The 12,758-nt window shown below is 47.0% G+C and overlaps 1 protein-coding gene across 2 annotated transcripts in view; it reads right to left on the bottom strand.

Moving 5' to 3' along the window:
- Window positions 1-12,758, bottom strand: part of KAZN (kazrin, periplakin interacting protein) — a 1,120,978-nt gene that overhangs the window by 62,420 nt on the left and 1,045,800 nt on the right. For both annotated transcript variants that reach the window (XR_005451048.1, XM_038746129.1), the window contains exon 10: window positions 11,069-11,192. Coding sequence is in view for 1 of the 2 variants with exons in the window: in XM_038746129.1 (XP_038602057.1) it covers window positions 11,069-11,192 (124 nt within the window). In the remaining variant the exon portion in view is untranslated. The remainder of the gene's footprint in view (window positions 1-11,068; window positions 11,193-12,758) is intronic.

The following is a 12,758-nucleotide window of genomic DNA, read 5'->3' as shown; positions in this document are numbered from 1 at the left end:
ACTATGTGCCAGGCACTGTTCTAAGAGCTGGGGTAGATACAAGGTAATCGGGTTGGACACAGTCCACGTCCCACATGGGGCTCAGTCATAATCTCATTCCTCAAGGCTGTAAGCTCATGTGGGTAGGGAATGTTTGTTTATTTTGGTATTGTACTCTCCCAAGTACAGTGCTCCGTGCACAATAAGTGCTCAAATATGATTGAATGAATTGAATGAATAGTCCTTATTTTGCTAATGAGGTAACTGAGGCACAGATACATTGTGACTTGCCCAAGGTCACATAGCACACAAGTGGCAGAGTTGGGACTAGATCCCAAGTCCTTTTGACCCAGGCCCATGCTCTATCCACTAGACCGTGCTGTTTCTCTGCTTCCCCTGAAGACACTGGCCTCTGAATTAGGAATGGAGAAGCTGGGTGGGTTTGGAGTTGATTTAAATTGCGTCTGGAACAACGATACCCCAGTCTGAGGAAAGCAATCAAGCAGCCCAGTGCTGTGATTGCTGCTATGAGATGCAGGGAACTTGGCCTGAGCCAGGCATGCCTCCAGTATATGCAAGCCAATACCCCCATCCCCATCTCTGGCCTGTGCTTTTGTCCCCAAGCTGGTTGCCTGGGCTGCAGGAAGACTGGGATAGCCCAGAACTACCCTGATCCTGGCCCTCAGCTGACTAATAATGATAATAATTGTGATATGTTCTAAGCTCTTATGTGCCAAGCACTGTACTAAGTGCTAGAATAGATGTAATATATGCAGCTCAGACACAATCCTTATCCCATTCCGGACTCACAGTCTAGGAGGGAGAAAGAGGTATTGAGTCCCCATTTTCAAGATGAGAGGACTGAGGCACATAAAAGTAATTTGTCCAAGGATACCCAGCAGACAAGTGGCAGAGTCAGGATTAGAACCCAGGTCCTGAGACTCCCAGGCCTGTGCTCTTTCCAATAGGCAGCACTGCTCCTCTATCCCAGGGACTCCGGCTAGATCTGCACCTTAGCCTGCCTTCTTATGGTAAGGTCTGTCCCCTGACTGGAGGGACTCGGGGAGGACTTTCTGCCTGTACTTAGTGGGGAAAGCCAGGGCAGCCTGAAAAGCTGTCAGGAAGCTGGGGGTGATATTTGGAAGTAACCAGGCCTGTATGATCTAATTCTTACTTTTGTGCTCATGGAAAAGCACTGTCTTGTCATGCTTGTGTGCTTTCTGAGTGTCAAACAGACAGAGGGAGGTTGGCTGGCTCTTGGCAGCCAGACTGGAGAGTAGCTCAGTATTTTGAAATTCTCCAAAGAAACAAGTTTGCAATGGTGGGTTATTATTATTATTATTATTAGTAGTAGTAGTAGTACTATATTTAAGTGATATTGTGGTATTTGTTAAGCACTTACAATGTGTCAGGCACCATGCTAGTTGCTGGGGTGGATACCAGCAAATTAGGTTGGACACAATCCTTGTCCCATGTGGGGCTCACAGTCTCAACCCCCATTTTACAGATAAAGTAACTGAGGCCCAGAAAAGTGAAGTGACTTGACCAAAGTAACACAGCAGACAGGTGGCAGAGCTGGGATTAGAACCCATGACTTTCTGACTCCCAGGCCCATATTATGCTGCTTTCTAAGTGCTCACTATGTTGTAATAATAATAATAATAATGATGACATTTGTTAAGCGCTTACTATGTGCCAAGTACTATTCTAAGCCCTGGAGTAGATAAAAGGTACTCAGGTTGTCCCATGTGGAGTTCACAGATTTAATCCCCATTTTAAGATGAGGTGACTGAGGCACAGAGAAGCTAAATGACTTGCCCAAAGTCACACAGCTGATAAATGGCAGAGTTGAGATTAGAACCCATAACCTCTGACTCCCATGTCCATGCTCTTTCCACTAGACCACATCCTATTTGTCAAGCACTGTTCTATGTGCTGAGGTTGGACACAGTCCCCGTCCCATTTGGGGCTCAGGGGGTGATACTTATTCACTAGGCTATGGTCCCTGTGAAATGAGGGGCTACAGGCAATGACTGCAGCAGAGGTCTGGCCCAGGAGAGCTTGTGGGAGGAAGGGCAGGGGAGCAATGGGAAGCCCACATCAGTCACTCTCTTCTCTTACTACTTCTCTCAGTCTATTTAGAGAGAAGGCTGATGGCTTTCTTGCTGCTATCCACAACCAGGTCTCTCCTCAGGCTTCTGCTGCTCATCTCATAAGTCCAAGGGCTTTTTAGCACCAATCCCCATCCCAGTTGCACTTGTGTAAGCAGAAGATACTCTGGGGATGGACTTGGAAGCTGGGTGAAGCAGAGTTTACCTCTCCCTATGGGTTAACTTCTCACTGGTCAGAGTCCAGCACTGGATCCTAATCAGGCAAGAGACTCTAGCTCCTTGAAACCAGGAATCATTTCTACTTGGACTATTGTACTCCCCCAAACCCTCTATTAGGTGCTCTGCACGCAGTAAGTGCTTATGATCCACCATTGATTGAGCCTTTCTGTCATTTACTTTTCCTGGTTGTAAGCTCCTTGAGGGTAAACATGTCTGTTGTTTTCTCCCAATTGCTTAGTAGTTTTCTGCTCACAGCAAATGCCCAGTAAATATCATTGATTATTAGTTTGGAGATGCTACTTCCCTGAAGAGACCCTTCCCTGCCTACCTGAAGGGGTGGGGGGGGGGAGCGGGGGAACAGATAATGCATTTGTGTTGAGGTAAATCTGAAGTGGCTTGTGAGTTAAACAGTAACTGTTGGTGTTCTAGGTAGAAGGGCTCCTTCCTTACTTTACTGCCTCTTAATCTGTGGTTTGTGGGGGTGTTGTCTGTGTTTAGGATTCCGTTTGTCACTAGGACGAAGCAGCCGTGCTACTGAGGCTTTGGTGCTGGTCCCAGTTTGGGCTTTCCAAGTGGGCTGGAAGCATTCCTTTTGAGGGGAGAAAATAGGGGGAGTTAGAAGAGCTGGAACTGTTCCCTGCTTCCTGGGATGTTGGAAGTTTAGGCCTTCCCTAGGGCAGGGAGATGGACTAGAGGCCCTAGAGAGGACATGTAAGAAGGTCCACTCTAGGCACTGAGATTGAGTTGATTGTGAAGCACAGGACCGTGCCTAACAAGTGGCCTAAAAGCTGGAAAGAATAAAAAAAAAAGACGTCCATTTTCCAGGAGTGGGTGCCCTATTATGAGGATGGCACCTATGCCATCTTGTGCTATAGCCTCCCTTGATGCCTGTTTAGTGCCAGCGAGGCCACTGCAGAAACCAAATCTGGCAGCTGCACCCTGTGGATTTCCTTGATCTGGTCAAGACTGAAGCTTCTGCACGTAGGAGAAAGATCGTGGCTTCCTGCTGTGGTGCTGGGGACCAAGGAGAGGGTGCCGAAGGTGACTTTGCAGGCTAACAGCTCTGCCCATTGTTTTCTCTGGCCATCCTCTAGGCAGGAGGACCTTTTTTGTTTTTGTAATTTGGTTTTTAAGTACTTACTGTGTGCCAGGCACTCTACTAAGCACTGGGGTAATCAATGGTATTTATTAAGCACTTACTATGTCAACAGCACTGTACTAAGTGCTTGGGAGAGTACAACACAACAGAATCAGTGGACAAGTTCCCTGCCCATAATGAGCTTAAAGTCTAGAGGGTAGATACGAACTAGTCAAGTTGGACACCATCCATGTCCTACATGGGGCTTGCAAATGTAATTCCCATTTTATAGATGAGATAATGGAGGCACAGATAAGTTAAGTGACTTGCCCGAGGTCACACAGCAGGCAAGTGGCAGAGGTGGGATTAGGGCCCAAGTTCTTCTGTCTCCCAGACCCTACTCTATCCACTATGCCACGCTGCTTCTCACTTGCCAGGCAGGGGGGATGGCAAGGGATGAGTGATGCTTCATCCTTGCTACTCTAGCTGCAAGTCTGTCCTGCCCCCTGGGAATAATAATGATGACATTTGTTAAGTGCTTACTATGTGAAAGGCACTGTAGTAAATGTTGGGGTGGATACAAACAAATCACGTAGGGACACAGTCCCTGTCCCACACAGGGCTCGCCGTCTTCATCCCCATTTTACAGATGAGGTAACTGAGGCACAGAGAAGTGAAGTGACTTTCCAAGGCCACACAGCAGACAAATGATGGAGGCGGGATTAGAACCCATGACCTTCTGGGCCCGTGCTCTATCCATTAGGCCATGCTGCTCCTCTGGTACCCTGCGGTGGGCTGTTTGTGTAGCCTCAGGGCATGGTCTTCTTTCACTGAACAAAGGACCTGAATCTCTGGTGGTTCCAGGAGAGCCCTGCTCACACAGTTTCTGGTATCCCTGCCTCTTTACCCACCCTTCTTGGGGAGTAGCCTGAGCAAGATTCTACAGGTGTAGGAGGGCCAGTCGGAATGAGATAAGGCACTCCCTCTTTCTCTTCCCCTTCCCACCCTCAAGTATCCAGGTGACCAGTGAGGCAAAGAACAATGAGGTGTGATCTTCATGCCTTGGTCCTCTCCTAATCCCACTCCCTCCTTCCCATTTCATCCCACTCAAAGCCTTAAGGGACCTCTCTGCAGGAACATCTTATCCTTCAAGGGCCTCAGAGTAGTCTTGTCCCTGTTAGAAACATTTAGGGTACAAGCCCCATCCCCTCATCAAAGCACCATCCCAGGACCAGTTGTGTGTCTTTTAGGGTGGCTGGCTGCCCAGTTTTATACTGGGCAGTCTGGCTTTCAGTTAGCCTGTCCCTTGCCCGGTTCCAGTATGGAACCGGATGTTTATTCAATTTTTAATTTTTGTTGCTGAGCCTCCCTGGGTCATGACTCAATCACAAGGACTAGAAAGGGGACACAGAGTCTCTGGAGCAAGTGGGAGGGTCAGTAGGCCCCCACCTTTACCCCTCATAGCACTCTATAGGAATGGGAAATCTTTGTTCGTTCATAGAATGGTACCCATGATGTCTACATATCATGCAACATATATTAACAACTCTTTGGTTGTCACATGCATATCCTTGCCTGGTGCACTAGAAGACCATCAGTGGGCAAGCCAGTGTCTATAGGTATGTCTGTTCTAAACCCTGAGGGCAGGCACTACCTTCCGGATGGGGCCTTGTTCAAGGACTACCAGACACTAGCCACAGGACTGTGTTTATGGAAGTTTGTCCCTGTCTGGCTGTTAAAAGGGGCAAGCCAAGATGTGGCCAGCTTGGCATTTAGTGAACCCTTCTTAGTTTGAGACACCGTCTACTCCTTTGTAGGCTTCACCTGGCCCTAGTAGGCTTCTGGCCACAAGGACTCAGGCAAAATAGGCCTCCAGGGTTCAGGTTGCCCTTTGGAACTCTGGGATTGCCCAGAACTGACTCAGTCTACCTCAGTCTCAGTCTTCTAGACTGTGAGCCCACTGTTGGGCAGGGACCGTCTCTATATGTTGCCAACTTGTACTTCCCAAGCGCTTAGTACAGTGCTCTGCACACAGTAAGCACTCAAATATGATTTGATTGATTGATTACCTGGAAGCCACAGGCCAGGGATGACCCCTGGGAGCTGCTTTTGGACTCAGACTCTCCCCCCCAAACCCCTCAAGGAATCCCAGGTTTGATATTAGGCTGACACTCAGGAATTGAGTTTTAACCTGACAGTCTTTGGGAGAGCATGGATGAAGAGCTCACTTGATTTGCTGTCTCAGATGCCGGAGTGGGAAAACATGCTGAATGGCTTAAGGGAAAGCAGAGTTTTGGAGGGCTCTTTCTAGTCAGGTCAAGGGCATTGAGAAATCATGTATCCTTCCATCTTGTCCGAAAGGATTAACTTGTGTCTTCCCCAGAGCTTAGAACAGTGCTTGACACAGAGTAAGCACTTAACAAGTACCATCATTATTATTACTGACTCTGTGAGACACCCTGTTTCTCAGTGGTCACCAAGCTAGTCCTGGCTTTTGCCTTAATTGATTGTAGGTCCTGGAACACCATGCTCTGTCTTGGCAGCGTGGCCTAGTGGAATGACACTGGCCTGGGAGTCAGAGGACCTGGGTTCTAATCCCAGCTCTGCCACTTGTCTGCTGTATGACCTCAGGCAAGTTGCTTAACTTCTCTGGGCCTCAGTTTCCACATCTGTAAAATGGGGATTAAAACTGTGAGCCCTATGTAGGACAGGGACTGTGTCCAATACAATTAAGTTGTATGTTCCCCAGTATAGTGCCTGGAACATAATAAGTGCTTAACAAATACCACAATTATTATTGTTGTTAGTATTACTGGCACATTAGTTGTCTTTTATATAATCTGGAGATGGTACCTGAAAGCTATCTCTGGGTGGGCCCTCCTGAGTCAACATTTGGCAACCTGGTCCATGGTGTGATCTTGGTAGAAAAGGAAAGTCCCATCTTTTCCAGAGAGTGTTATCTAGCTCATATGCTGTTCATTGTCATGCTGCTAGACCGTGGTTAATGGCCCTTTCCCCAAGGTAGTGACTCAGATTTGGGTCTGTGTGTGACCCAGTGCTCTAGGGCAGAAAGGTCTGCTAGGAGCTCAGGCCTAAACCACCCTTGTCTCCTCCATTGGGAGTGTGAGCCCAGTGGATGGGATAAGACGAGCTAGGGACCTGTGAAATGCCTAATCGTTTGTAATCATTGCTCTGAGCTGAATCGGGCCATCAGCATGTGTATAGCTTTTCCAGGAGGGTGTAGGAGTCCGGTATTGTGCTTGTTCCATCCTGTGGAGGCTGAGCCTATGATGACTTGGTAGTTGGTGTTTGCACTGACCTGGTTTATGCTTGAGTCTAGTTTTGGCTGAGAGAGAATGGGGACCCACTAGAAGTCTAGTTACCAGTGGTTAAACTCCTTAGAACAGCCTGGGTTAAGTGGCAAATAATTTAGTACGGGGAAGGGTCTGCTGACTAAACAATCTGACTTTACTTCGCTTTGTAGAAACTGTGACTCCATTCCCTCCACTTCAAACTCTTGTCCCATGGAGTTGTCCAGCTCGATGGGAAGTTGGCATTGACCCTGAATCACACCTAACGAGTGAGAGGTAGGGGTAGCACCATTTGAGGAGAGAGGGATTCAGTGTTGATCCCAGGGAGGCAGATTCCAGCCCAAAAAAGAGTCTCTATCCCCAGGCATTTAGGAAGCACTAGTTTATGTGACTTAGAGGCCTAGGACATGTTCAACAAGACCATAGTTCCTGGTGCAAGCTGTGGAGCTGGGGGAGGGAGCAAAGGTGGAACGGTTGATTGGCTTCAGCCTAATGACCCTTAATTAGCCATATTTAAAATATTTCCCTCCTCCTTCGGCTGCTCAGGCTGGCAAATCCAGGACCTTACACAGGATGGTTTGGAGTTTTAACGGGGCCTCTTTATCCAGAGACTGGTGGTCCAGGTTGCGGATTGCCTGGGCCTTTGGTTTCTCTCTGGTTCCTGCCATGGTGGACATTCTGGTTCTTTCACTGCTGGGGAGTTAAGCTTGTTGTGGGCTGGGAACATGTCTTTCAACTCTGTTGGATCATACTCCCCCACATGCTTAGTCTAGTGCTCTGCATACAGTAAATGCTCAGGAAATACTGATGATGATGATGATGGTGGTGAGGAGACTCAAATCAGTCCATCTGGTTCCTTATTACCGGCTCTTGTAAAGACCTCTGGAGTTAGCTTCAAGCTGCAATATAGTTTTGAGTTGTTGCAGATATTTTATTCAGGTTCTTTTATAGATAAGTGGGAGTCAGCTAGGTTGAGGGTCAAGGGACCCGTGTCTGATCCCTGGAGTCTGATTGGTATTATAGTTAAATGAAAGGATGCTCTGGAGTCCTAGGACCCCTGCTGTCTAGGCTTGGCCAAGGGGAGGTGGAAGTGAAAGATCCCCTCAAGGGAGCCTGTTAGGGCAGCTCCTTCCTTCCCTCAGGCCAAGTGCTCAATAATCCTCTAGGAGTAAAGGGAGCAGGGACAGAGAGTGGTGCCCCTGGATTGGGAAAAGCAAGCTAAAGGCTCACTTAAAGAGCCACTCTGTGCTACCTGCCCAGAACCCCTAGGTCTGGACCCTGGGACTATGGCTATTGAGAAAACCCTATCCTTCCACCTTGTCTTGGTTATCTCCCCTTCCCCATTTTGCTCCTGTCTCCCAGCCAGACTTGGACCTGGAATTGAACAGCAATGGGACAGTTTTTCGGTAGGAAAAAAAAAAAGAGTCCTTAGGGCCTGGCTCTAAAGCAATTGCAATCTCCCTCCCACATTTTACAAATAACCGTCTGGCTCTTGGCACTGACAAAGCATTGCCCAGAACTGCTTGCTCAGCACTAGCACCAATCCACTGTGTTGCTTGAACCAATGCGAAGCTTTAAGAAGGAAAGTTCTACAGCAGCTACCTTGCCAAATAGCGCTATTAGTCATATTAGAATGCAGATGCTGCCCAGACCTGGCCTCCAGTTCCACGGATGGAGATTGGGGTATTTTAACGCTTTCTGCCTCACAAGGCGGGGGACACCATTTCCATAAAATTACTATTCTCTGAACTGGAGGAATGTACTAATTGGCCCCAGGGGAACTCCTGGCTCCCCACCCACACCCCTGTTACATCTGGTTCGGACTGGCTTATTCTTGTCCCTCCCAATTGAGTTTCATGAGCAGTTGGTCCTGGGGCTGCAATCACAAAGCCTCCAGTCTATCCACCACCCCCCGGCCGTGGAACTAGTAGTGCCCCATTAGCCAATTCCACTCGGAGCAAAGCAGAAGCAATCAAATCACATAGAATTCGATCATATTTTAAAATAAGCTTTATTTATATTTTTTTAATATTTTTATATTTGCATCCATGCCTTGAAGAAACCTTTCCCAGGGGAAAAGTTAAATCTAATGTTACCCATAATTCGAATGCTATTTATCGTTGTTCTCTTAAATAAATCATCCTCTCAGTAACTTTTAGATTTTTTTTCCTAATTTACAAAGACTGAAATGAAAGGAACTACTGAATAATAACCAGACGACGTGGTTGATTTTTTTTTTAAATAAAAAAACTCATAGGGGAAAAGCATTTTATAAAATATTCTTTTGAAAAGAAAACTGGCCAAGGGAGCTGTTTTCTCCTGGTTCTGGCCAGCTCTTTTGGCTCAAACAGTGCAGGGTTTAAGCCACTTCCTGTAGACCCCTCTTGAGTTTCCCACCCATCATGTCAAAAGCAAATTTAGCAGTCTGATATAATTTTTTTGTGTTTTTTTTGTTTGTTTTGTAATTTTAAGACAAAATAACCCTTTCAAACAGGGTGCACTGACAGGAATTCAAAAAAATATGCTCTAGCATTTATTAAATTCTTATTAAATTTTTAAGAGCTTAAAATGTTACTGTAAGCATAAAGCGCAGCGTTATTGTAGTCGGTAATGGAGCACTGAGCGAGGTGTATCCGTACAAAGGGGCAATCACGATTAAAAATAAAATGTTAATCTAGATTTAGTTGCCCGGGATCAGACCTGATGTACAAGCAAGCACTGCAGTCATTCATCTGATCTCACCATGCCCGATCCCCTTCACTCCCAAAGCCCAGGGAGGAAGAACACAATGCCCCAGAAAAGATGAACGAAATGTTTCTGGCCGCTTGCCTTACCTGGGGGCTGCCATGGCTAGGCTGCTTCAGGACCACACAGCAGACTAACATTGGTACAGACAAGATAAACATCACAGGACGGAGGGAGGAAAACTTTCGGGTGTGACCCTTGGCCCCACATCCAGACTGTCTCACTCAGATTACTCCTGTCTGTTTCCCCAAGAGATGCTTAGGGGAGCCGAGGGGAGGACTGGAAGGCACTTGGGCCTTTCCAGTTAATACCTGGTACGAGTTCTGAGAAGAGGAAGGCTGGTGTGGTGGTTATACTGACTCAGTTCAGGGAGGCGGTGGCCCCAAGGCCCTCTACTGGGCTTTCTATCTGCAGCCAATCTCCACCCTCCCCTTCCTCTCTTTCTTAATAAATACCCTCGTTATAATTCCATCAGGTTTGGCATTTTATACCCTAGATAAATAGATATTTACAAAGATCTGACATTACGTGTGTCAAGTTCAGAAAGCGGTTGGGGGCGGGTTACGTCATGAGAGGGATGGAAATATAACAGAAACAACTTAGGGGTGGTGGCGGGAGGGGAGGTAAGACATAAGCACAAGAGGTTGAAATCAGAGGTTCCCTTGGGGTTCAGCCACCCTCCTTCTCCAAGTCCATTGGGCAGCTACGTGAGAACGTACGGTCAATAGAAACTCCCACCCTCCCTCCCACCCCCTGTGGAAAAATATAAGCTCCAATATTTATGTAATAATTTAGAATAAGCTTTCTGCATTTGTGCAAATAAATTAAAACAAAAGATTTTTTTTTCTTTTTAAAGAAAAAGATGATTTCAAAACTGGCAGGCCCTTAAAAGACCTTAGATTGCCCCCCTAAAAGAGCTTGGCTTAAAAGACTTCCCTAGCTGGGTTTGCTAGTCTTAGTGAATGGTAGCCAGCCCATCCTCCTTCTCTCCATTGATTTGTAGTGAGGGAAGGGGGTTGTGGTTGCTAATGTAGCTCAGGTGCATTCTGGGGGCAGGATCTAGTCTGTCCCTCACCTCCCAATCAAACCAGGTACAGAATGCATCCACGAGACGGGCTCCAGCAATAGTGGTTTGGACAACAGACGTTTTACAAGCACAAGGTGCACGATATTTTTGTTATTTACAAATACACAGCAGTCCTTCAAGTTTTCAAGTTTCATAAAAAAAAAAAACTGGTAGGGGGTGTGTGTGGAGGAGGGGCGAAAACCCAACAAAAGCAAACCTCCTTCTCCCCAAAAAGAAGAAACATAAAAAAGATGAGATTACAACACAACTGCATCGCTCCAAGGACAACAGTTAACATATTCACACACAGTTTTTGTAATATGTACATCAATTACAGAGGTGGCGACGCAGAGAGAGGGGCTCACACTTGGTTTGTCTTTTGTTAGATACAGTCACACACACGGACGCAGCTGACACGCACACACACACACATACGCACACACATGTACGCACGCACGCGCACACACAAACACACACACCCACTGTCAGCAGAGGGAGGCAGGCTATTAGGGCAGTCACCAGTCTGCGTCTTCCTCTATGTAATAATCAGGAGCAGTACCATCAAAGAGGCCTGGATCTAGGGATTTCCGCTGCTTCCCTCTGGCAAAGACCCTGGAGATGGAGCCAAATCCCATCTTCTCTTTCTTCTTTTTCCTTTTTTGGTCTTCGAGATCCTCTAGGGACTGAGCCATGGAGATGGGGAAACAAGAACGGAAAGAAAAGAATGCAAAGTGAGATGGGGCGGAAGGGTCAGGGGATGGTCTGGTTTGGTTCGCCCATTGTTGGGTAGGGACTGTCTCTAAATGTTGCCAAATTGTACTTTCCAAGCGCTTAGTACAGTGCTCTGCACACAGTAAGTGCTCAATAAATATGATTGAATGAATGAATGAATGCCCAGGCCTGGCCTATCCTACCACCCAAACCGAGTACAAGTCATTCTTTTGGCAAATAGTGTAAAGAACATGGGCAAGGGCATCAGAGAACCTGAGTTCTAATCCCAGCTCTGCCACTTCTCTTTAAGTAACTTAACTTCTTTGTGCCTCAGATACCTCATTTGTAAAGTGGGGATTAAGACTGTGAGCTGCATATGGGGTCCGTGTCCAAGCTGATTATCTTGTACCTACCCTAGCACTTAATACAAGTGCCTGGAACTTTATAAACACTTAATAAATATCACTGAAGGAAAGAATGGGTTAGCAGATGGGCAATCTGTAAAAGTGGCAGTGATGTAAGCAGCACAGCTAGTCATAATTAGGTCTGTCTGCCCACCCCCTCCCCATCTAGAAAGTTATTACTAGATACTCCATGGGAATGGTTTAGCAGCAGCATAAAACTTAAAAACCCTGGCTTACCCCCAAACTCACATTCACCTTTAGTGTAGACTCCTCTCTCTCTTTCTCATGGATCACCAGATTTGCTCGGCAGCAAACCCAAAGGCAGGATGGGAAGGAAGGAACAAGAGGCCTGACAAGCTAGTGCAGCCTTTAATGACCAACTGATTGAAAGATGAGGTTTGAGGGGACAGGGGCTGGCCCCGAGCTGGGCACCCCTCTGGCACCCCTTTTAGACTGTGAGCCCACTGTTGGGTAGGGACTGTCTCTATATGTTGCCAATTTGTACTTCCCAAGCGCTTAGTACAGTGCTCTGCACATAGTAAGCGCTCAATAAATACGATTGATGATGATGATGATGGAAAAGGCTGTCTGTCACTCAGGGCCAGGCCTGGGGGCTAGGCTTGGGGTGGGATGGTCAGCTCCTAGAAAAGCCTGTAATCTTGGGGTCAGTTTTTTGGGCAGGAGAGTGTAGGAGGCTTTTGAAGGCTGGGCTTCTGGGGGCTTCCTGATCCTAACGGTCTTGGAAACTCAGATTCCCTCTCTTCAGTCTAGGTCAGGGCAGTAGGAGTGGACTGGGCTCTAACTTAGGTGGGTCTGCTTGTGGTGCACAGGGAACATGTCTACCAACTCTGTTGCATGTACTCTCCCAAGTGCTTACTATAGTGCCTTGAACACAGTAAGCACTCCATAATTACCACTGAATGAATGAAGGGTTTGCTGTATGTCAGAGAGTAATGGGAATGGAGACCTGGCTATGATCTACTGTGTATGTGTCCTTGGATCATGTCTATTGAACTCTCCAAAGTGCTTAGTACAGTGTTCTGCACACAGTAAGTGCTCCATAAATATCTCTGATTGATTGACTTACCCTCCAAGCCTCAGAGCCCCTAACTGAACACCAGTGGCCCAGTAATC

This window comes from Tachyglossus aculeatus, chromosome 5 (genome assembly GCF_015852505.1).
Source record: "Tachyglossus aculeatus isolate mTacAcu1 chromosome 5, mTacAcu1.pri, whole genome shotgun sequence".
Taxonomy (NCBI): Eukaryota; Metazoa; Chordata; class Mammalia; order Monotremata; family Tachyglossidae; genus Tachyglossus; species Tachyglossus aculeatus.
The sequence above is the reverse complement of the archived record's forward strand: the minus strand, read 5'-3'. Positions and strand labels throughout refer to the sequence as shown.